Genomic DNA, 25,386 nt, shown 5'->3' with positions numbered 1-25,386 from the left:
CATTCCTGTCGGCTATTTCGTTTCCTCGAGAATCCGCTTGGATTTACTCTCTCTGGCCACACTTTGAAGCTGTTCTATCCGAAATCTGTGAGACTTCGATCATCCTCCGCGTTCTGTCGAGACCTTCGGCATGAAACTTCACTGAAGCCCCCGGTAGGTAAGAGAGGGGAGCAGTTCGCGGAAATACCGAATCCCACGAAGGTAACACGGAAGACTAAAGGTATGTTCTCGATGTCAGCTGTAGAAAATACGAGGATTTCGAGGTTGGATGAGGGATAGACGTTTTCACGCAATATTACGGTAGTTGCGTCGATACTGCCTGCGCGTTTTTTTTCTCATTTGTCATACACTCAACGGATGGGGGGATGTTGTTTCAGCCGGAATGAGAGCACCCGGAGCTCACGGTGGAGCGCGCGAGGAAAAGAGCTCGAAAGCACTCCCTGTATAAGTCATTCACTTACAAGAACCTGCCTGTCGGGAGAACGGGAAGCATGCGGACACCCGTCGCACAGTGGTAGATTTCCACGGAAATTCATAACTTTTGAACGGCTGGGCCGATTTTCCTGAAATTTTTTTTGGGAGTTCTGTGGACGGATAGGCAACTTTTGAGCATATTGGCAACTTTGAGTCGCGGCTCCTTCTTTCCGAAAATCGAAAATTTCCCCTTAAATCGACGATTGCGGCTAAACGGCTGAATGGATTTCGGACTGCTTGATGGCGTTGGAAAGCTCTCCCGATCCCGCATCTTTCGTTTGCTAGGCGTTTCACTCTAGGACGCTTCGTTGAGGAGCTACAGGCCGATTTGTGAAAGTGCCGTTTGAGTATAGAGGCGAGTAATTTTTTTCTCGTAAGAAACTAGCCTTACCCGCGTCTCAATAGACCCAACTCACATAAGTGAGTACTATTAAAACCATCCAGCCACAACTAATACCTTTAAAATAAAAACATTCCGGAATTTCCATATTTTCCGAACTTTCCCATCTGAAGGTGCCGCCCTTTACGGCTCCTATTGGCACCAATGGTCTCAAGTGATGCTCCCGAGTCGTCCGCATTCTCCCAAGCTCACAGACCTTGCCGGAGACCTCCTCAGCGGGAATGAAACGGTCAAAAAACCACAATCTCCATTGAAATATTGATAATTTCACGCTTTGTTCCGCAAGAATCCGTTTATTCCACATGAAATGCTCTTGAGAAGACGAGAAGACACTAGGCTGTGCTGTCCATTCGAGTTTCGCGCCAACGAAACCATTTTGAACTCGGCGCGGCAGCAGAGGAGGAATCATCCAACGAGAACCGCCAAATGATGGCAAAAAAACAAATGATGGCAATACAGCCCGAAAATTCTTCAGGGAGCATACCACAACTGCTCGAATTACTCGTTTGGATCACGAGCTGATTTAAAAAACTTCATGTCATCTTAGAAGCCATGAATTCACATCATGAATTGGATAGTGAGGCCATCGGCCTCTACTGCGCGTTTTCGTTATGCGCTATCCGTGGTACCACATGCCCGTGACAGTCCACAAGCTGCTGATACACGGCGCGATCATCGTGGAGAAGTCACTCCAGCCTGTGGGAGCTCTCAGCGGAGAAGCTCAGGAAGCCAACAACAAGCTATTCAAGAATCTCAGGCAGTTTCACGCAATGAAGAAGGATCGTGAGACCACGAATCGCGATGTCTTCCACAGGATGATGGCTAAGTCAGATCCTTTCCAGAACACTGTACGGAAGGAACCATCCACACAGGATATGGACATTCACGAAGATGTGAAGCGGCTTCTCAAAGCCGAATAATGATGTATGATAGGCTATTCTCGTTGTTGGATGATTCCTCCTCTGCAGCCGCGCCGAGTTCAAAATAGCTTCGTTGGCGCGAAGTTCGGATGGAGGGCACAGCCTAGTGTCTTCTCGTCTTCTCAAGAGCATTCTATGTGGAATGAACGGATTCTTGCGGAACAAAGCGTGAAATTATCAATATTTCAATGGAGATTGTGGTTTTTGGACCGTTTCATTCCCGCTGAGGAGGTCTCCGGCAAGGTCCGTGAGCTTGGGAGAATGCGGACGACTCGGGAGCATCACTTGAGACCATTGGTGCCAATAGGAGCCGTAAAGGGCGGCACCTTCAGATGGGAAAGTTCGGAAAATATGGAAATTTCGGAATGTTTTTATTTTTAAAGGTATTCGTTGTGGCTGGATGGTTCCAATAGTACTCACTTATGTGAGTTGGGTCTATTGAGCGCGGGTAAGGCTAGTTTCTTCGAGAAAAAAATTCTCGCCTCTATACTCAAACGGCACTTTCACAAATCGGCCTGTAGCTCCTCAAGAGGCGTCCTAGAGTGAAACGCCTAGCAAACGAAAGATGCGGGATCGGGAGAGCTTTCCAACGCCATCAAGCAGTCCGAAATCCATTCAGCCGTTTAGCCGCAATCGTCGATTTAAGGGGAAATTTTCGATTTTCGGAAAGAAGGAGCCGAGGCTCAAAGTTGCCAATATGCTCAAAAGTTGCCTATCCGTCCACAGAACTCCCAAAAAAAATTTCAGGAAAATCGGCCCAGCCGTTCAAAAGTTTTGAATTTCCGTGGAAATCTACCACTGTGCGTCGGGCCGGTCACTTCATGACAATGCGACAAGACTTCGCAGAAAAATTCACTCCCTTCTCCCGTGCTCCCGGATATCGCGGACTCTAACCTGCGATTCTAGCTGTCCCCCCGAGAATAGACTCTGCCACATTCTTTGCGGGAGCTCTGACACGAGCGGAGTTGGTCAAGAAGTCTGTTTGCTTGTTATCACAGAAAGCGGCTCGCCGGAGAATGAGGAGCGAATTTGACCTTTTCGGATGCATAATATAATCCTTGAATGTTCCGTGTTGAATACAAAATACTATCGATGCGCAGGCGGAGGATTTCCAAAGGGAGCAGGATTTCTGTTACGACGGCTTTATCCGCGCACGCGAGTACAACTCTCTTCCATTGGGCGGTTCCTCAGCTCCTCGGCGCCGGCGTCGAAGCTCGATTGCTCTTCGTGTCTTCTGGAGGTGAGCTAAATTTAGTACCGACAAGTTCGGGATGTTCAGCTTCTCGAAATACAGGGAATTCGAATTTCTCTATCGAGAATATTAATCAGCGGAATGCGCTCCTTTGTTCGCAATCGACGGCCTTCCCTATGCCGAAGCAAAACCCTCAGGGGAAAGCCTCCGACAGTTTTTCTCTATCGTTCCCCACCTGGATCAATCGCCGCTCGTTCCCTCATCGCCACGTTCAGGCTCGGAGCTTTTCATCTTTCGCCGCCTGAAAGTTTCGCCGCGCGTGAGTTCCATACGCTAGAATAGGCGTGGATCTCTTTTAGAGAGATCGCTCGCTCGCTCCACCGTTAACTTGCTTGCTTGCTTGGACGCTCGCTTGGGTAGACTTCACTCCCCCGCTCAGACTTGACTCGGGTTCCCCTCTCGAGGCGGCAATGTGTGGCCGTTCGCAGACGGGATATGCAGACGCAAAGTGAACAGAGAGCGTAGACGTAAACGAGGCTGCAGGACCTGTGACTCTCCGCGCAGCCGACGTTCCGAGTAGCTACCTCCGTACGAATGTACGGACGTACATAGGAGAACGACCGCAGCTACGCGCACAGACTCGCACCGCAGGCCCGGGATACGCACAAACAACGCTCTGTTGATCCAAGGGTCGCTTCTGTCAACACGGCAGTTCACTTGCCAGTCGACCAGCCAACCATATACCATCCTCGCAAGACCCTATTTATCCACCCATCTATCAATCCGCCTGTCCGCCTATTCGTGGAGGCTGCAAAATTCATGTCGTCTTCCCGCGAAGTTCGCGGACGAGGGTTAGAACTCCGGAACTCCGTCGAGAGAGACGCCTGTTGGATATTTCATTTCGTGGTGCGGCGGTGCAAGAAAGGGACGGAGTCGGGACCATTCAGCTCCGAGCTGCGTTGTATTGTCCGTCCCGAGTTCCGGAAGCAATTCGATCAGAGAGGGACAGCTCGTCCGTCGCCGCAATAATTCGTATTCAGTGGATAGTTCCCACTGCCGCGGGTAGTTGGACTTGTCAAGTGTCTGAGCGGATCGGGACACGGTTCGGGTGCAAATAATTGCTCCGAGTCTCGAGAATTTTGATCGGCCGAAATTGGAGGCTCGGGACAGCTCGGAGCTCTCCTCGAAGGCCCTACTAGCTCGCGGGCGAAGTCGAAGTGAGGCCCTCCCTCGTCACATCGTATCGAAGTCCGAGCGTGCAGAGAGACATTTTCTTCACCGATGGAGGGACAAGCTCACCGTCAGAGGCGCAACAGAGCGTCACCGTCGGCGGATCGAGTTGACAATCAATGTGATGGTATCGTCGATTTTTCCGGAAAATAAAGATTCTCAAGGGATAAATGCTCCATGCCGAAAACCCGGAGGTAGGTGGAGCCCATCGCCCATCGGAACGACGGTGACAAACACCTCACTAAGTCTCATTCAAGGCGTGAGATATCGCGGTTGACACGGGGTGACCGAAAAATTCGGGAGTCCTTACAAATGATGTCGACACTCAGTCTCTAAGAGAGAGCTCAAGGATTGTAGACCGTCTTGTTGGACGTAGAAAAGCCTCAGGAATGCAACGCGACCGGTTTCAAGGCGACCCGAACAGGTACGTATCCGTTCGAGAGGATCCGGAGAGAAGACAATCAATTTCTTCATTTTCTGTCTTGACAATCTCGGTTTATCAGCTCTAGAATGTTTGAGTCCCAGAGAGAATTTCCCAGAGCACGAGACCTCGAGATGTGCGATCGGAGGCCTCATTGAGCGAGCCGGCGCGACTCCGCGACGGAACAATTGCGAAATTGGGTGGCGGAGAAAGTGACTTTTTTCCGCCGCAGCGACGATTCCACTCCCCTTCTTGAGGCGTGCGACTCCTGAGCATGGTTTGTTGGCAGACAGAGACGGGGCGAGAATCAACACGGGCGGCGAGCCCTCGCCGTTCCCTCCTTAGAAAAATAGTAGGCATCTCGCAGTGTCTTTGATGAACGATGTCTCATAAAAACGGGGAACGCTGGGGAAGTGTGTGTGGCTCCTGAGACGAGGGAGAAAGACACAGAGGAAAACACAATCGAGAAGATCGCGGAGGGATTCTGCATGTAGGGCCTCGAACACCTCCACGCCATTTTTAAGTAGGTATTCTGAACGCTCCAGCGAACGAGCCGCGAGGGGAATGTCGAGGAGATATATAAGCTCCACGAGCTCTCATAGGGGATGGCACGTTCTGGACACGCTACCCACGACTTTCGGTTTCAGCCGCCCAATCATCGGCGAGGGTACAAATGATGTGATTGAAAAAGAGAGACGGATCAAAATAGCATATAATATTCGCGACTAGAATCCTTCGGGCTCTACAATGAAGCGGATAAAGGATGTCGACCAGACAAAGCTCTCCCTAAGTCAGTGGTGGACGGAAATTGAAGTGGGAGCTGTGCCGAAACTAATACTTACTCGAACGAACGGCGAGACTAGGAGATGTCTTCCTCGTGGTCGTTGAGTCCCGACAAAGCGAGTTTTGTCGACTTCTACATAGAAGGCATTCCACGGGGCCTTTATGGCTTGCTGCATTCAACCTCTGTCGAATTCAGTGACCTCCCGAATAGTGCAGAGCACATTTCAGACCTGCTCATTTCGCCTCCGAAATTCGCCGTTGTTGAATCGCTCAACCTCTCTGACAATAATGCCCGAGTGCGGAGTTCGGAGCTTTCGAGAATTTCTCAATAATTCGCTCATTGATCACTAAAACTTTCAACGGGAGTTGTTACGAAAGTTCTTATATGCGTAGGTCGCTGAAACCACCAACTCCGAACGTCGAATATCTCAAGAGAATGGAATCGGAGATCTCATCAAGCGCTCCCTCGCCGAACCGCGAGTCCCCCATCCATGACCTAATTCTCTCCTCCGCTTCCTTCCAAACGAATTCGGTCACCGCGAGATGATCCTGAACTTCTGCCGAACGACTACAATCGCGACGCTTTTCCATTTCACTTCCACGGGCTGTCGAAGCGTCGCGTCGCATGCGCTCTGCCCTTGGCCTCGCTGCATACAAGAAAACTAGCAGATTGGCATCCAGGAGGTCCCTTAGTAAGGTGAGAGCCCCGCTCTTAATGAGATATCCATCCCTCCTTCCGAAACTGTCCGAGATTTCAGTTAGTAAGGATGCTCGAAGCTTCTCGATGTGACGGACCGAGTCTCTGGGATGGACCGACAGAACGAATAATATTAGACTTATCGGATGAAGACTTCTGCTGCAACGGAAGCTCCACATCGGATGACGAGGCCTGACAATCCACTCATTTGCAGACGGTCGATATTTCGATCCGATTTCCAACACATGCATCGCCTTCCTCTGTCTGACGCTGCAATATGCCTATTTACGTGCAGCTCCGGGGAATTCTCGGGAAACTTACAAACCATGGCGTTTCCCTGGGACGTTGACGTCGATGGGGCATTTGCATATGTCAATTTATTGGGGGCCACTCATCACAAGTTAGACTTACCGTATCCCCGTCACTATCGCGTTTATCGACTTCCGCTTCTATTAGTTCGCCCCGTCGTACATAAGCTCAGCTCGAAGTCGGCCGGGGTGGCGAGAGCAATCAGACTGGAAATCGTGAGCGCGGAAGCCGATGGGATCCTTCTCGATACAAACCTGGAAAGACTGTTCCATCGTTCGAAAATGGCCCGTCCGAGACTTTCGCGCCGGAGCTCCAGACACGCCCACTATCAGGTGCTTGGTTTCAGTATTCATAACTGCTTTCGGGGCGCATATCATTCATCCGTGAACGACGGCAGCAGAAGTGACACTATCGCAAGGACAATGTACCCAAATGAGAATGGTTTCTGATAACTTATTCCAGGAGCTGGAGAGCCGCTGCCGCGTCGAAGCCGGTGGGAAATGAGTGTGTGGGATCCATAGCGAAAATGAGGCGAAGAAGAAAAGACGTAAATGTGACGCAGCAGAATTTCAGAACACTCTCCGGCGCTTCCGACCCTGAAAACTGATTGATTGATTGATTTTTTATTGACCTCCCCTAGCTGTGTTCACATTTCAAACATAGGGTGAGACCCCGGTATAAGGGGCGATGGCTCAGCTGGTCGTTGGCGGATGCGGTTTCGCGACTTGTCCGTCGGGGTTATCAATGTTCCTCTTTTCCCACTCTTCTAACATTTCGTTTGTGTCGAATATCATCTTCGGGGTGCTTTCTTCGTGTAAGCCCAGTCTCTTTCGTATAATGCACTCAGCATTCGAGTAGTATTGTCATAGATATGCTCGATATTTCCTCGCGCCGTTTTAAAAGTCCTGTGCCGTTCAAGGGTTTTCTTTTCGGACATTCATCCGACCCAATCTAGGTCGACTTTGTTTTTTATTGTTTCGTTCTAGTATTTCTTGTCAACACCGAGACTCACTCTATGAGTTCATCTTGGGACTTCTCACAATCAGATATTTTGACATCCTTTCTTTTTCAGCTCTGGACTCCTTTTCTGAAGTTTAACGGGGATATTCGCAATCTTCATCATTGTCTGGATTGCCTTCGGCCTTCTCGTCTCGCTCATCTCATTGATTCTGGCTTGGTGAATGAGCTTACTTTTTGCTTCTCTGGCTTCGAATGTGGACCATCTCAGTCCATAAATTCTATAGCGGTGTTCGCGTTGGGTTCCCCCAGGGCCCATCTTCCAGCTTCTCCTTGTAAGATTTCGAGTCCCCGCTGCAATTCTGCGGACACCGTAGTTACCGAGTTAACATATGTCAGCCCCGGTACCGCCCTGCTCTTCCACTGGATCTTAGTCACCTCGGACCTGTTGAATTTCCAAAGTGATTTGGCGTGCATCCGTCGCAGAACCTTTTCTGCTTTCGATTCCCAGATCTTCTGCTGTTCCTCCGAGTAGTTTCTCCCATCACATAAGGTGATGCGTAAGTACTTGTAGGAGTTTGGAATTCGTAGCGGGAGGTTTTGGATTTCGAAATTTCTTTCTGAGTCTCTACATGACGCGAACTCCACTATGGCGCTTTTGATGGGATTGAATTGGAGATTCATTTGTTCTCCGAAATCCGATACGACCTCTAGTAATTCGACCATCCCGTTTCGGGTCTGTGAGATTAGTACCAAATCGTCAGCGAATTTCAATCCCGTGATAGGGAAATGGCTCTGTCGTTAGGTGTCAATCAAGTTCCTCGGCAGTGTGACCTTATATCCAACTCCTCTTTGCTGTAGCCTCGATTCGAGCTCGGATATCTACAGTATGAATAGGATCGGACTCAACGGGCAACCCTGTCGTAGACCTTTCTCTGTTCGTATAGTCTTGGATTTGTGCACATTATAGTGGAGTGCTACTCCGTTATCAGTATGTAGAAGTTTTATTACTTCTATGATATGTTCCGACATGCCTCTCCCCTCCAGAACTTCCCAGAAATATGCCCTGTCAATCCGATCATGGGCACGAGTGCAGTCCAAGAAGCAGGTTATCGGACCTGCGTTCTCCTAACTAGCACATTCGATGGCAAAAATGCAATCTTCTCCTCTTCTGTCTTTTCTGAAGCCATATTGCATTTCGCCGATTACCTCCGTCCCTTCCATCCAATTTTGGATTTCTCGGCAGAGTATCCGCGCGAACAGCCTAAACAATATCGTTGATATTGTGAGTGGCCGAGAGGTTCTAGGCATCCCCTTTTTCGAGGAGCTCTTTTAGAGGAGCCATACCCGTTCTAAGCACCGGGAGTGCCAGTATCGCAAGGACAATGTACCCAAATGAGAATGGTTCCTGATAACTTATTCCAGGAGCTGGAGTGCCGCTGCCGCGTCGAAACCGGCGGAAAGTGACTGTGTGGGATCCATAACAGAAATGAGGCGCAGAAGAAAAGACATAAATGTGACGCAGCAGAATTTCAGAACACTCTCCGACGCTTCCGACTCTGAACACTTCCATTCCATCGGCGAATATCGAATGGGTTTGGGCGATTCGGCACTCGGAGGCATATTGACCTGGAGTCTGACGTAACGGAGGGTCATTCTTGAAAATACTCCTTATTTCCTTATGAGAATTCATTGGATGCCCGGAGCAGATTTCCTTCGGGGATTCCGTCCGGGTACACTCCCAGGGAATTCCAGCCATCGAAACCCGCATCGAGCCCACGAAGCTCAAAGGTTATAGCATAGAACCCCGGATCCACTCCTAGTTCACGGAATAAACTTCTTCTCTCATTGAAAACCTCGATCTGTCCTCTCTCGCCTTCTTGCGTAGAATCCCGCGTATCCTAGCCACGTCCGCCTCTGTCATTCCGAAATGTCGAAAGCCGATTTCCCCGTTTTGAGAAGATGATCATATGGCCTGATGAGGCGTGACCGACGAATTCTCCTGAGAGACTTGTGAGAATTCACCGCACCTTATCGAGGGCTAGTGTAGCCCACATCGATCCTTCCGCCTCTCGGCTTGTCATCCGCAAAGTGTCGTGGGACTTATCGAGCGGTCCCCGAATTCCTCATATCATCAGAGGTCTTTGTCTGAGCTCCCGATAAACTCTCCCCCGCCCTTCCCCCACCCTCAAGTATCGCGGTGACAAAGCGTTTTCCGGATCTGACCGATTCGGTTTTTGGAGTTTCGTTTCTCCCAGAGTGCCACGGACTTCCCTGTCGTGTTGAGCTCCATTGAGAGTTCCGTACGCGACTGGGCAGGGGAGCTCTCTCTTGATAGACCCCCAAGACCTTTGCCCGGCGGGATCTTATGCTCAGTCTCTGGCTTGTATGTGGACGGATGCAAGATAAATGGCGTAAGGACTGCTATGACTAGGCTTTGCAAATAACCGCATTTTGGAAAAACCGCGGTTTCGGTTACTCGCGGGCAAAAAACCGCGGTTACGGTTATTTCGCGGTTATTAACCGCAATTTAAAAAATGCTAAATCTTTCTTGTCAGGGAACTCTTTACTACAATATAAGCTGTGTATGAGATAGATGACCAATGACCTCGATATTAACAGCCATGACGGGATAACCGATCTTACCGAACATATTTGCAGAACCGACTGGGTTCACGCACAATATTAACTTATGAAACTAAAATAAGCGGTATTGGATGGCTTTACGGACTATGAACATGTCGTTTAGGGTTGTTGGATTCATGTTCGCTCGACATTCTCCCAGCATGTGACGGACTACGCTGAAGTCTCGTTCAGGCTGTACTGAGTGGGGGGGAGTCGATCTCAAGCTCTCCAGACAGATGCTGAGGAGGGGGCCGCGCCTCCCATCAGCTCTGAAGGAACAGAATTCACGTCTTAGTTCCTCGCTTCGTTGAGAATCCCCTCTACTCATGCACGCACTGTTGAGGTCGCGGGGAACTGGCGTTTCGTTGAAGACGGACTCCCAAGTCACCGACTGCAATTGAAAGTTATTGGTTGGAGAAGTATGAACCATCGCTACGAAACATCCAAAGCCGGATTGAATAAATTTCTGTTGAACGCACCGATGCTTGAGTGACCGGCTCGTCGAGAGAAACATGTTCTACGGGAGAATCCTCCGCGTCCGCACCGAGCGTCTCTTCAAGTATTCCAAGGATTTGATCGTCGGACGGCCGGATCTGTCCGATTGCGGATTCAAGGATGAAGTCGTACCGCGGATCTTCGAGTACCGCCAGAACACTGGACAGCGTAGTTCGTCTCTTCTTGATCTCGTCCTTCAGGTTCTCTCGCAAGATGTCCGCAAGCTCTGTATTCAGTTTCGCCAGGTCCTCCAGTAACAAAGCGAAAACCCTATCCGCGTGCCAGAGGTTGGCTTCGTTTTTACAGAGGATCAGAATTGCTCTCTTGAATGGCGACAGGACGTGCTTGATTTTTTCCAGAGCCTTTACATCGTTCGTACTCAGCGGAGTCCCATGGCGGGAGAGTACGTTGTTCATGGCCGGCATTATCTGGAGAGCTCGCTCTATCATCACGAGCGTCGAATACCAGCGCGTACGGCAATCAATTATGACGCTCAGAGATTTGCCGTTGTATTCTTGTCTGGCCGGTATTCTTCTTATCTCGTCCATCAGATTCGGCTTTCTCGAAAATCTCGCGCCACTTTCCGGAGGCTTTCAAGGGTTCCTCCGAGAGTTGCCGCAAGGGGTCCATCGATGACTTCGTCAGCCTGATCCGATTCTTGGTCGTCTTCCGCATTGCTCTGGTCGGACCCGTCTCCGCTTCCATCCGTCACATATCCTTCGGCGTCGCATTGAGCTTCGGAGCCGCCTGCTCGGAGTTGCCAGGGTCGGAGCCGTCAGCGTCGTCTTCATCAGTCAAATCGAATTCGTCGAGCATTCTCACGTCGAATGCTGTCGCTCTAGCTCCGTAAATAGCTTTCTTAACGACAAGATCCAGCCCATGTGCGAAACACTTTTGTTGCTTGAGACCGAGAAGATTGACGGCCTTCAGAACGTTACTCGCTCCATCGGTGCCCGCACTCACGATGTCCTTGTCGGATAGATCGTAGATACGAAGTCGATCGCTGATGATTTGGCACAAATATTCTCCTGTAGCTGATTCTTTCACCCTTATGAGGCCCAAGGGCGCAATGTTCGAGTCGCCGAAAATCAGGCCGTAACAGTGAACGTTGAGGGTTACGTATCTGTCCGTTCCGATGAGTGTCGCTTCATCGAAGGAGAGGGACAGTCTTACGCCTGAGAGGGTAAGTATGAGCCAGTGACTCCAGATATCTCGCCGTGATAGGGGGAAACGAAAGAATGCTCTAGAGGAAAGTCCTCACCTTTCTCTCTGACTCGTCTGAGCTCCATCCGGAAACGATTTCTGACTCTGCTCGCCTCGTCGGTCAGAATCTTCCTTATGCTTGCGATCGATTTCGGTAACGGTGGATCTTTTGGGTAAGCTCGGCTCAGAGTTCTCCTGAGTGCAGCAGAAGTCACGACTTGATTCATGCTCAGATTAGATTCGCAGATCAAGCTGAGCACCTCACTCTTGATAGTATGTTCAGCTACGAAGAATTCATCCAAGGCTAGCTGCTTCCTCTTTTTTGCGGGATTCATTCCCCTGAGATTCTTTCGGACCGAAGGAGGCGTCTCCATCTCGTCCTCGTCCATGTCGAAGTTGATACGAGAGGCTTCATCGATCTCCGATTCGTCGGTGTCTTCTTCTCCTGGACGGGGAATCGGCGTGCTCTTGGAAATTCCGTGCTGTCTGTTCAAATGTGTGATCAGTGCACCCGTCGTCCTGTCGCTCTTCAGAGTCTGAGAAGCTGATCTCGATAAGTTGTCGGTCGACTACGAAATGCAGATATTTTTTCGACGAAATACAGAACACTTAATTGTTCTCAACAGGCCAAAGAAGCTTACGTAGTTTGCATTCCACAAGCAAGGAAGGTCCCCACGACATCAAATACGACAGGATAAGGCCATCGCTCTGGCTCAATGGCAGGAATCGTCAGATATACACAGAAACACGAACACATCAGACCACTGAATACTGTCGATCCATGCTGCCCGCTGGAAGTGCGGAAAACTATTTCGCCGTTCACTCACTCGAGAACACCTAGAACATTGGGAACCGATGGGCTTCTTCTCGAACCACTTCCAGACCCAGCTTTTCAGTTTTTTCGACCCTTGGAATCCAGACATACTGCTCATCCGTATGCCCCGACTTTCGGAACATACAACAACAAGGAGCGAGTTTCACAAAGCCTGTTTTCTCAGAGAGTCCCTGCTCTGTCCTCTGAAAACGACACAATGGATGTACATGTGTAGATAAAGATGAAGCGTAGATGCAACTCCTAAGCCCACGTTTTGATATCGCGCGGCGACGTTCATCTCGTCATAGCGCGCTCTCCGGCGCCGAATTCGAAAGCGGAATCGAAAGATCATTCGAACGCGAAATAGGTAGTTCAATTTTGGCACTTCCCTGGTTTCGCTTCCTCGCCAAGGAATCGTCACCCGTTTTCGTCAAGACAGAGAGGGCTCCGCTTGCGTAGAGGAAGCTGAATTTGTGATAGTTTTCCAGAGAAACATGGAGGCCATCTGATGCGGTTAACCGCAGAAAACCGCGCGAAAATTGCGGTTTTCGTGCGGTTATTAACCGCCGAAAATTGCGGTTAACCGCGGTTTTAAAACCGCGGTTTGTAACCGCTGCAAAGCCTAGCTATGACGCGTCGCGGTTCACATTGGCTCAAGTCAATCGTCGATTAATGTCGTATATTCTTCGATATGCGGTGCTCCTAATGGGGAAATTGATATCGCCTTCGACGATCATTTCCATAGCTTTGAATGCTCGAACAGAAGATATTACCTAGTTGATTGTCTGACTTGATGTTTGATGCGAAGAAGTTCTTCAGCTTTCGGATCCCTTGATCCTGAGAAACTTGATATCGCTTCGAGCAGGTGGAAGGAAACTCAAAAGGTCCGCTCCGAAGTCGTAACGTAGGAAGATTCCACCGAAGAGTTGCTTGGTAGATGCGGACGAGCAAGCGAATGGGCTTGTGTGCAGCGGTCCAAGACCCGGAGTAGGCATTGGGTGTCCGCGGATCGGACGTGCCTTTCGATACACTTGCGAGCTCTCACGACGTTTCCTCTATCGTGCTATTCTTCTTTTACGCAGCCGTCTGTTTGCTCGCGCCCCGCAGGCTCTTCTCGGGGGTTGGCTCTGAACACTTTTACAGCGCCGCTGTCTCGACTAGCCGCCTATCGCCTCCACGTTCCACTGATGGAAACACCCGCCTCGCAAGCTGATAGGGAAATGAATAGTAGAAACTAAGGAACGCCATGCGATTCGCTCCCTTTGCTCCGGCTCGGGATTGATCAAATGTTCGCCTGAATAGCTCTATTGCTAGGGAGGACGAGTTGCACCGCCTCGATTGGGGGAGTTAGAGCGTTCTAGGGTAATAATTGAGGGAATCAAAAGCATTCTCCCGGAGAATTGGATGCTCAGCAGGCGTGAGCATCTACGCTCGTGTTTTATATCGGTTCTAAAGTATTGCGCCGTCAGCATTCTGTGGGTTTTGGCGAGGTTCGCTGCAGACGCGGTAGATTCAGGTCAACCTCGAAAACCTTCATCGTGAGCCGAGCCTCTCGATTGGATTGCGAAGCTTGAGTACACAGAGCGTGCGGCCGATCACCGTACATGGAGTCTGATGTATGTATACTCTGCGGTTCTCGTGAAATTGAGTAATGTACTCGGAGACTCGGCATGAAGCTGATATACCCGATCCGTATATGAATTCAATTCATGTCGCAGGCTGACTAATCTGTGACTCTTCAAATCTGGTAGAAAACCTTTAGATCATTATACACCTTATGTATATCCGAGAAACTATCTCACTTGGTATTATGTGTATTACTCGTGATCAGTATAGTACTCATAATCCCGTAATGCGTGATTGATCATTAATCATTATATGTGTATCAGAGAACATATCGATCACTGATCGACGATCAGAATCCATCAGCGAACATATTGATTCTTGAGCATCCAGAACGTATTGATCATAATACACATACTCGTGAATTCGGTCAACACATGTCGCTGAGCTCTGAGAGTGGGGGGATTCGGCTTGTTCATGGCACACTCAGCCTCAGTGAAGCGACGTTGTCCCTGTCATTGTCTTTGCACAGTCCTTGGCGCTGTACGATATCCTTTTAAAGGGGCCGATAGCGAGTGACGCCTTTATAATGGCATGCAAGCGAGCCGTCCAGTCGGACAGCAGCGGCGCGGCCAACCGGGCTGTAAACAAGCGTGGGCATACAAGGCACGATGAGGCCAAGCGCGAAGTGCCGGACGGCTAACAGTGACCACGCGCGGAGCTAACGCGAGAGATAAAGCATAATGTTGGAAGGCCTGGTAAGGACTGGCAGAAGATTCACCCGTCGCTGGACAACAACAACGACCTTCACGACAACATTGGATGCAACGAAGCCGATATCTGCATTCCATGCATGGATGCGTAGCGAACGTCGTGTGCTGGTCTCCCACAAGTGGACATCTGGGCTCTACCCAAGGACTCGCTACCCCGAGCCCCTCACCTATTGGGCAGAATATTCTGTTCTACTTCGCACTTCCAAGTCTTATCGAGTTATAAAGTTAATACAACCATGCGAGACGTCCATGATGAACGGATACCCTCGGACTCAGACATCAAGGGCCATTAGCGTCTGAAACGTGTCCTCCTCTCCGAGATAAGACACATGTCATAAAATGAGTGAGTCTAAATAGCTCAGGGCTACAGTTCGCTCAGCAGACATCATGATTCAGCCAATCTGGCAGCGGAACAGACGCAAACTCGACGGAATTATCGAGAGAACGAGAGGGAGTTCAGAACAGGAGTCCCCGGCGGCTCCTACGGTCTGGGCTCGAATGTAACGACCGCAGACCGGGGTTTCGGGGTCACGAATCACTCATGCCCGCCCCGTTCCTCTGAGATGGGGGCGAGCGGGAAGGTTTCCGCGAGGGGGTTTTCATGGTAGTAGAATCGGGCTGCGAGTTCGAGAATCGGTACCATCGGCTCATCGGTGTGCATGGAACAGCATCTCATGAGTCGCCTTCGGTTCCCCTTGAAACCGGGACCGCTTGTCTGGCTGTGGTCAGTTTTCCTCTGTGACGGTTCGCTCCCTGGGAAGGACCAGCATCCGGGGCCGGGAACGCTACACCTATTCCGATCTAAAATCACGCCAACATCGATCCTGTCCCCAGTCTACGTCTTTGAGATTGTGTGGCTGTAATTTCTAAGGAATTCCATCGACAATTCGAGAGGATGAGACCGCGGAAATTCATTCGTGATGATGGAAAGCTGCCACTTCCTTTCCAGTCCGTGAGCCTCGCCGCTCTCTCCCCAAAGCAAATTCACAATCTTTCAGGGCTGAAGTCAGGACTGGAATTGGTCCGACGGACCCTTAAGCATCGATAGTCCCTGGAAGGCTTTTCCGTGAGTCCGAACAGGATTGGACAAGTCGCAAAGAAAGCGACAGGACGTGCTCGATGTCGACGCTTTGCAGAAGGACGGTGTGAACTCCGTCGAATCAAGCAGAGGGAATTCCCTGGCTCATGAGAACTCCCCGAAGGATAGTCTGATTAGTCAATAATTAATCAATCTCGCCTCCAAGGTCTTAGGCGCGCTTGTCGAAAGTTCCGCTGGAGCATCGAATTGGTTCGAGAACACTACGACCGGCCAATCTCAATTGTAGGTAATTTGATCGGTAGCTTCTATATCGATCCGAGACGCGACGGTGGAATTCGTAAGGATTCGATCGAGCGATCTGCCTACGTAAAGCTCTCGCGGCCATCTCTCGGGGTAAAACGTCGGCTCGAGGGCGCCCACGCGGATTATTCCTCGGGCTCGAACTCATTTTTCGACCGTCGCGTCGCTCTGGGAAGTTGTAAGATGAGATTATTCCGGGAAACAGGAACTCTTCGTGCAGCGACGCTCACCGCAATGTACCTTTTCTCCTTTCTTACCTTCCCCTAGTTTCGAATTTCGAAAGGATCTGGAAGACCTGTACTGAAGGGCCGCATGGAATGTGTTTCGCGTTCCCAAGTATGAGCTCATGAGAGATTCTAAATATAACGATGCGACAACGCATGCTGAAAGCTTACTCGAAGTTTTTGTGATTTCGAATCCAGATCTTCCGCTCTCGGCAAACACACGGGCCTGAAGTTTGCGGGATTCGATAAACCCAGTTTGCGGGATCCTCCCGCAAGGGATGATATAATTATTGCGGAACATCTAGACCTTGGACGAAAATCCTCTTGTAGGTACTCTGCCTATAGAGCTTAAGCCGGATCATGTATTCCTGAGCGGTATTCGCGAATATGTGCGGACGATTCCACAAAGCCCTCAAGCGATTCAAACCGCTTTTTGTAAAGACTCCATTCTTTGAGCCGGAAAACAGATCTGAGGGCTTCCCCCAGCTCTCCTTCTGATACCCGGGGAGATTGAGAGCTCGTAGCTGGAAACGATAAACGCCGAGCACCAGGACAGGTGATTCCCGGCGACTCTTGATCTTCTGTGGCGTTGACTCGCATGACCTATTGATATGCAATTAGAACACGCAAACACCGGCCCCGCCTCGTTTCAGACAGACTACTACACGAGGGCTCCTCCTTTCACGTTTAGCGATGCGGACGGAAGTTTGATGATGAATGCGTAGCCCATGAAACCGACCCGAGGCACGGATACCGCCCTCCGTGTTCATCTCAATCGACTCCGCAAAACCTCTGGATCTGCCTACTAGGAAACACGACAGCCCTCGAGTTTCCGAAGGTCATTCCGTTACTCCTCGCGTTCCTGATTCTAGACCTCCGGCGTCAGTCGGTCCACTGATAGTGCAGACTTGTCGAGCTCAGCGTCGACCGTCGCGTCGCTAGTTTCCTGGAGCTCCGAGTTGACCATCTGTGGGACTCGATCGAGGGCGAAGTTCAAGGACAGGAGCGTCAGACCGAGGAGTCGTACCGTATCGAAATTGATGCACTCGATGTTCAACGCGTATGCATAGTGGACACAGGAGGACAGGGAGATGGAATCGATATCTGCACCGAGTCAGCGCTAAGATTTTCTCGGGCGCATCAAGTTTCTCGCTCACTGTAGGCTACGTCGATTTTGCTCCACTCGTTCTGCAGCTCCGTTCTATTCGGCCTGAAATTCCGCTTCCTACCGTGTGTCATGCGGCTTGGATTGATGTCTAGCGAATGGCTGGACAACTCGGTTCGAGGAGCATCGAACGGACATAAATCTGACATTAGCTTCATTGGCCTGGAATCTCCAACCCCATGTGGGGCGTAGCTGCGTAGTCCGATCTTGTGACGAATTTCATGACGGAGGCTAATATTTACATAAGTGTGATGACTAACGCCATCAACCCGATGGTCCTCGTTCCGCATTCATTTGGAATCCCGAGATTCATCGTATTCTCAAAGGGAACAATTTCGTCTCACAGCTCCATCGGCTTCCCTAATCTGCTCGATCCTCAGTGATTGCAGATAAACTCGTCCTATACCGACCCGATCCTTCACAGAGCACTAGCATCTGGCTCAAGGCCACTCGATTCGAAACCATTAGAATGCCTTTTCCAGCCAATAGATTAAGTCCAGTTATGTACGTCGAATGAGTCGCCGGACGATTGCCGGATATCGTGTCATCCTTTCCCCCGCGGATAGCTCCTGCGTAATCATTCCTTGAATGAGGCCGACGTCGGAATATCCCCCGTACCACAACGGCGTGAATTCCGGTCGAAGCCCTCTGGAAAATACTCCTTAATAGGGACCGTCTCTCCCGCACAATCCCACACCGGATCCCGGACGCTATTGTAGCCTCGATTGATCGCTATTGACTCGGTCGGAAGCGATAGATCGAAGTGCCGAAAAATCAGGAGGTAGGTTGCGACCTCAACTTGAATCAATGATTGGTGCCTTACGTTGGGACTCAAGTCGAGGAACGACTCGAGTTGATGATGGGTTCCCCCACTTGCTCGAAAAAGGATTTCTCCAGTATTTCCGTGGGGGAGATACTTCCGTGTTGGCTTGTAGAACGCCAAGGTGTGGAAAGCCACTATATTTTACGGAAACTGTGAGATAAAATTGTTGAGTCGGAGGAGAGTCACACGAATCCAATGGAGTGAGGAGTAAGGGGGCCTTCGACTATTCCCTTTTCCTTTGTGAAGCGGCATCTGTGGCGAATCGCGAATGATATCACGGAACTGGGATAGAGATTCTACGATCAGGGAAAGCGATTCCCTCAGCTTCCGAAGGACTGTCCACGCCCTCGCTTCGGCTCTCCTTTTCCCCGTAAGCCACATCCGAGACTATGAAAGATGAGCTCTCGGTTTTTAAGGAAGTTCCTTAGCGGACTCCAGTATGATTGGTCATCGAAGTACTCTTCATGAAGATCCATTTACCGCTCGAGACGCGGCCTGGTCTCGGAATCGAGCTCTTCATGGGTCAGACACAAATCGGTGACTCAAGTACGAGGTGGACTCAAGTTGAGGGGAGTCTAGTGTGAGGTCGCGCTGTGTTAGGGAAGGGAGCTCTGAATCCTTCGCTCGAGAGAAACTTTCTGAGCCGTCAGGGTATTTGTCAATGATTCAATGGAGGAGTCACGAGGTGTTCCGGTCTCAAAAGAACCAGATGTACTCCTCGATTCGAGCTGTGTGTCACACCTGGGAGATTGCCACACGCGGCGAACTGTACATTGTACATATTTAGGTAGCTCCTTCCAAGAGCTCGTCATGTAGCTGAAAAATTGTGTGAAAACAGTATCCTCTGAGCCGTGGTTATCGGAAGCCCGATGCATGGTCTGTAGAGCGAGTGCTCTCCGATGCTCTGACGATATTGAAGGACGTTCACGGTATGAATCAAAGTCATTGCTCGCGAGCTCTCCCCGCATTCGAAGAGGTGTACCCGTCCATCACTGTCGTCGTAGATGTATCGCTTATCGGAAACAAACTGCTATACATAGCGCGGCAGTATTCGGATCATGGAGGGCAGAATTAGCCCATCGGTCTGATGTGCAATTGGCGGAACCCATAGAACGGCAGATGGGTCAACTCGGTAAGTAAGTAAATAAATGACCAAGCAAGCGGACAAATAAGTCACTTGCTCACAGATTAGGCCTAAACCGGGGTTTGTTGAATTCAGTCATCGTGCGGTCGTGAACCACTGTGGCTGGCATCATGTTGTTCCTGACGAGTGTCTGGTTGGCAGCGTTGTTTTCTGATCCTTCCATAGCCTCAAGTGGAGCGCTGGTAGAGGTTCGGACACGCGGCGTCAGATGGATGGAATGGATGGTTCATGTTTGATGTTGGTTGATCAGTGCTTGATTCGATTGATTACGACTCCGCACGATTACAGGCGTCGTCTCGAGGGATCCTCCAGCCGGCCTTATATGCTGTCAACGACTTCCGTAAGAAGAAACGACTCACACAAATCCCAGTTAACAAGGTCATCAAAGGCATGTGCACATTTCCTTCTCGAAAACAGTCGATTTCGGCATCGCGGGAGCTCCTTGTCGCCGAAGATTTCGAATGTTCGCTTCGCTTCACCGTTCCCAAGACTCGAGAACAGATTCTAGCTCTAGAGTTGGGATTCAAGGTCTTTCCGGACTGCGCCCATACGTCTGTCTCGAGCATTGCATCAGGATGAAGTCAAAGTGCGCCGCCTTCAACCTGGATAGCGTCAATGGAGTCTGTGAACTCCTGAGCGCCCATGTGTGCAATCATTCCGGGATCGAACTTGACCACAGTGATACCTTCAGCTACTACGACATATACGAAGACTCAGCTGTCGAGGTGGGTCAACTTCTCGCCTGTGGTGCAGGATGTTCCATTGATTCGGTCGTAAGCTGTTTGGAATGACCGATATACAGACTTATCGCGCCGATGATTGTGCCAACGGTGATCGAGACATTCTTTTCTTCCAGCGCGGCGGAATTATGTACAGCACCCCCTACTGCACAATGAAAGGTTTCTGCAACCCTGAGTGTGAACCCTGTGAGTGGAGCGCATGCCTTGGTCGTGCATGCGATTGATACTGGGAGAGTACATGTAGGGATCGGCGATCAAACTCTTACTGCTGCAGGGGCGTACATGCCGCGTCTGAATGAGATTTGCGCGGAGGACTATGAGTGTCAGATGAGAATCGGTCCTCACTCCGTTTGTCGGAAGCCTCCGGACCTCTGTAAATGTGAAACAGGCTACTACATCGCTGAGAAGGCAGGATCCGAGGAGAAGCAGTGCTTGAAAAGTATGTTCCTCTATCGGGTTCAAACTTCGTAAATTCTGACTTCATTCTGACTTCCCGCTCCGCAGATATTACAATATATATGAGAATACGTGGGCGCAGGTCTGCGCGGGCCGTGATCATATTTTTCTTTCAGTGGATGTGGAAGGATTCGACATCTTCCCCAACTTGAAGTCGGAAAGCAAGAAGGGTCTCTATTTCAAGCTTGTAATGATCGATCTGGACTTCGAGCAGGCATCCAACCACTGTGTCTCGGTGAGAAGCCATTCATTACTCCCCCCCCTCCATTGGTCTCTCTGACCTTCGATAGACACGATTGGTGTCCGATGGGCTCGAGGGATGCTAGATAGTCTTCCAAGTCCGCAATATAGTGGGCGCCCCTATTTTGTAGGTGGAAGGTGGCTATCTGGCATTCGCGGAAGATGGAGAAACAAATCGGTTCCTCAGAGAATACATGCGGAAGAACAAGGTTCGAGCAGCCTGGTTGGGTCTCTCCGATCAAGTTCAGGTGAGATGACTTCCGCAGAAGCTCGTCGAAACGGAGTTCGGCTCTCATCGTTTCCGATTGTGACGCGAAGGAGCCGTGGGACATATATGTATGTATGGCGGGAATCCCTCACGAGTATTCGGGGCTTCGCAGGAGGGCAGTATGCGTTCTAATGTTCTTTTTTCATCTTCGATGTGGAATGAAAAAGGAGGGCAACTGGATTTGGAGTTCCACCGGCCAAAAGCTGAAAACCGCGCAATTTTGGAAAAGTGGAGCCCCAGATAATTTCAACGACATCGAGCATTGTGCCATGATCACGAATGAAATCGATTTCGGCTGGGATGACGTGCCGTGCGAGAAAACGGGGAAATTCTTCTGTCAACGAGATGAAACCAATTGAGAAGCCGTCGGGTGTCGTCGTCACGGGTGCCGGGATTCGCTTCTGAATGTAGGAAATTCTATTCTCCATATATCCTCGATGAGCGATCCACATTAAGCTCCTCTCGCGTGGATCCTCCATGAGATCCTATGGGATTGGTTAATAGTTGTTGAATAAAAAGCAAAGTTGAATGGCCTGTTCCCTCTTAGTGCCTCACGTTCACATACCTGGACTCACAGAAACTTCGGAAGTTGATGAAGAATCTCGATGCCTGGGATCTCGGACCAGAATGGCGGGGAGGGCCTTCGAATGGATTGTTGAGGCTGCGAGTATGAGCTCATGCTGCATGCGATACAGATAGTCACAGATTTCGGTCCGAGGGCCCGAGAAAAACTTCCTAGCCCCCAGTCGATCTCGGGGGGGAAAAATGAATGGAGTCTCGCGCCACGTATCTGCGTCCAGCCAACCTTGGAGTAGTTCGAGGGTTCCGTGGAGGCTAAATACTAGACTGATTCATTCGATGATCACCTTTCTTGTTTCTTTCTTTATTACAAGTTCATCCTCTTCTCTTACTTATTTACAAGTACCCATAGTCTATTTACAGAAGAGTCTTTTGATAAATCACTGTTCAATGGTCGTTGTGGTTCAGCCTGTGCGTCGGAAATATACATTCATAGCCCTCATTTATTCAAATGCGACTTGGCACTGGACGAAATTTTTCACCATGTCGGACCGATCGGGCTCCCGCCGAGCGATGTGAAAGAATGGGGTAAAGATTGAACAGAACATGAAGGAGCAGAGGGAGAAGAAGAAAAACCTCGATCGTTCGAGCGCGTTTTTTTCCAGAATGAGAGCAAGTGCCGCGTAGGCTTGTCGAAATCGCCCCCCGCGCCCCAGCTCCTCTTCAAGTCGAATGGAATATCTGATTACTCGATGTATCATATATCGCAAGTGATCCATCAAGGAACCAGGTTCCTAGCATCAGGTTACGGCATGAGTGAAATTCCAGTGAGGAATAAGTCTTGGCACTACATCTTCACGTACTCGGCGAGCCAATCTTTGCTCATGTCGGGTACTTCAGCAGTGAAGCCGTAACCAATTTTCCCCATCAAGGGCGCCCATTTCGGTAAATCTTCGAAAACGTTGAACGGTAACTGTCCACTCCACGGCCACGTGCTCGACGTGTCCGTCAGCAAGAAGGTCAAGAGATCGACTATTTCTCTTTTCTTTGGCGTCTCGCTCTCAACCTGTGAACAGGAACATACCGTGAGTACGAGAGCCATGCCGGAATTCGATCTGGAGGCAATATACGGAACTTACATTGCCGTCATCCACTTTTTGCATTATTTTTTGGAGCATCCGGTAGACGTCTCTGTTTTTATCCATCATGAGGAATTCCGCCAGCTCATCGAGAGTCTCCGTTTGTCGCAGAATCAGACGTTCGATGAGGATGAGACGACAAGTTGATCGCCTGAGCCTGCGATACAATAGAAGACGTATGAGACAAGCTGGAATCGAGGCAGAGGTCTGCAACGACAGTATGCTCTCGGCAAATCGATCAATGATGCTGATTTTTCGTGAACGAGAAAATCGGATTCCTGACTCGGCAGGCGAAAGAATGTTGAGAGACACTCACTTTTTGCAGACTTCAATCATTTCCGTGGTTGTCCTATTCCAGTTCTCGACCGTCTTCCTCGCGTTGCTCATGATTTCTTCGTTGTAGAGACAGCGATGAGAGGGACTATCTCTGCAGTTTTCCTGAGCGAATTCAGCCCTCCCGAATCAATGTTTAAGCATCCCTCGAGAACGACAATTATTCCAACACCTCAAGAGGTGGTGTCGGATACAGTCTCACATCAGTCTCCGATCCATTGCCTTACCAACTCGTTTCCGTGCTTGTTGAATGCGTGATGGATTAGCGATCTCGGGTCCCGTATGACGAAAATATATTTCGAATTCTTGCGGAAATCATTCTTGAAATGATCTTTCAGGGCCGCGAAAGTCTCTTCATTGAGATCCGCACAGCCGTGGATGTTCTTCTCCTCGCTCTCGGAGGACTGGTCGACCTGCAAACAAAGAATACGAATTGATAGGCTTTTAATTTCCGCTCCGGAGATCGATCATGAGGGGCTTTTGGGGGGAAATTCTTCAGGGTACGCCCCGGAAAACCCCGGACCTCAAGGAATTGAGCCACTTCTTGGAAAGTGAAACTCGGGAAACAGTTCAACGAGAATCGTTGCGCGTCCATGAGGAATCGGAGGATCCGCTTCTGTTTCGAGGACTTGTCATCGAATGGCGCGTAAATGAAGAGCGTGTCGTTCGGAACTCTGGCCGAGAGTTCCGAAATCTTGCGCGGAGGTATTTTTTCGGGACTCGGCGGTATTCGAGGCTGTTCCCTGACGTCCTCCTGAATGAAAGAAACGATTTGAATATGGTTGGCTTGCACTCGGTTTTCAAAACTTTCGTGAATTCGTTCCGGGTCTAATCCCCCAAGAGACCTCGGGATGAATACTCACGGCTTCTGGTTCTCTGCGATTGCTCGTCAACCCTGGCTCCTCGGTGCTCCGGCCCGAAGGTCCAAGCGCTTCGTTTTTCCCGAGGAGGGGGCGCAGCACGCTGGCGCCCGCAACCTGCAATCCTCATATATCTCATTAATCTAGATGGGGGTTGAGCACGACTCCCGGAGCGAGTCGGCCCGCGCTCCCTCGCGGACGAACTGGCATGATTTGACTCAAGCAATTTGATTCTTATGTGAAGTTGGCAGCTCACCCTGTCGTCACTTCGGTTTGCAGGAACCTTGGCGGGCCATTCGGTGCCGGATTCGAGGAAGAAAGCCAAGGCAATGAAGGAAACGGTGAAAACGACTGCGGCGGCGCAAACGAAGCCAGGCTTCGAACAGACAAACGATCGCTCATCTGGTTCCCTATAGTAGTCATCAACGTATCCTGACGCAGATCGCGCTCTGCAATGAATGATTGACGTTAATAAATGATTGATCATCATTAGTATGACTCCGCTTCACGAAGGACGGCGAGGCCTCCGAAGTCGCGTCGTCTCGCTTCGGCGGAGCCCTCCTTAGATTGAAGATCCTCTCGGAGCACCTCAGATTAAGGATTCGCAGCCCATGGGTCGCGAACGCAGTTTTCCAGCTTCCCGTTCGCGAGGGCTCACGCTCCATAGGCGCGTCATCCATACTTTGCCTTCGATAGCTTACTGCTCGAACTGCCGAAGATTCAAATTATTGGGCTGCGTTCGATGAGAAGATCCTGACCCCCGCTGAATAGGTCCTAGATCTTCAGAGAGGAAGCCCTGATCAGGGGCGTCCCTGGGAGGGATCCGCCAATGCGAGTCCGAGTCCTCGGAGGGTGAAAATGGAGAGGAAATGCGTTTGGAAGTTCAATTTCCCAACGATGATCGAGAGGGCCTAGAGGTGCCTGCATGGTATAAGAGCCTGATATGTTGCCTCGAATGGTTTGATCTCCCGAATTCCTCGTCTATGGGGTCAACGAACTCAGCATCGAGATCTTTATAGCTTTCGCTGTCCGTGTCCGACTGGCGCCGCTCATAAAAGCTCTCAACACGTTGAGAAAAATGCTGCCGCGGGACCTAGAGAAGACCGTTTACGAATGTCGTCTCCGTCGCTGCAGAGCTTCCGTCAGAACTCAGGACATGAACTTCGACTCCATTTTCTCGTTTCGATGGAATCTCTCGCTCTTTCTCTTCCTTCTCTTCGGAAGCGACATCTTCCAGTCCTGACTACGGGGCGAAACGAGCGCATCCGATTCTTATCGAT

General features: G+C 50.2%; 3 protein-coding genes across 3 annotated transcripts; 1 reads left to right on the top strand and 2 right to left on the bottom strand.

Annotated features, from left to right (window-relative positions):
* Window positions 1-7,650: 7,650 nt before the first annotated feature.
* On the bottom strand, window positions 7,651-8,109 carry LOC108864687 (uncharacterized). The gene has a single exon (XM_018640795.1). The coding sequence runs from the start codon at window positions 8,107-8,109 to the stop codon at window positions 7,651-7,653; it is 459 nt and encodes a 152-aa protein (XP_018496311.1).
* A 6,717-nt stretch (window positions 8,110-14,826) lies between these two features.
* On the top strand, window positions 14,827-21,614 carry LOC100907005 (collectin-11). The gene is made up of 8 exons (XM_018640818.2): window positions 14,827-14,841; window positions 19,840-19,939; window positions 20,080-20,276; window positions 20,408-20,477; window positions 20,566-20,730; window positions 20,864-20,982; window positions 21,119-21,235; window positions 21,423-21,614. Exons 1-8 carry the CDS (start codon window positions 14,827-14,829, stop codon window positions 21,612-21,614), a joined length of 975 nt encoding a protein of 324 aa, XP_018496334.2.
* A 532-nt stretch (window positions 21,615-22,146) lies between these two features.
* On the bottom strand, window positions 22,147-24,596 carry LOC100906859 (uncharacterized). The gene is made up of 7 exons (XM_003746752.3): window positions 24,363-24,596; window positions 24,110-24,223; window positions 23,770-24,000; window positions 23,474-23,659; window positions 23,230-23,351; window positions 22,914-23,070; window positions 22,147-22,840 (listed from the first exon to the last, which is right to left on the bottom strand). The coding sequence occupies exons 1-7, from the start codon at window positions 24,594-24,596 to the stop codon at window positions 22,622-22,624; spliced, it is 1,263 nt and encodes a 420-aa protein (XP_003746800.2). The 3' UTR covers window positions 22,147-22,621.
* Between the last annotated feature and the right edge of the window lie 790 nt (window positions 24,597-25,386).

This window comes from Galendromus occidentalis, unplaced genomic scaffold (genome assembly GCF_000255335.2).
Source record: "Galendromus occidentalis unplaced genomic scaffold, Mocc_1.1 scf7180000077501, whole genome shotgun sequence".
Lineage (NCBI taxonomy): Eukaryota > Metazoa > Arthropoda > Arachnida > Mesostigmata > Phytoseiidae > Galendromus > Galendromus occidentalis.
This window is presented reverse-complemented; position numbering and strand designations above follow the sequence as displayed.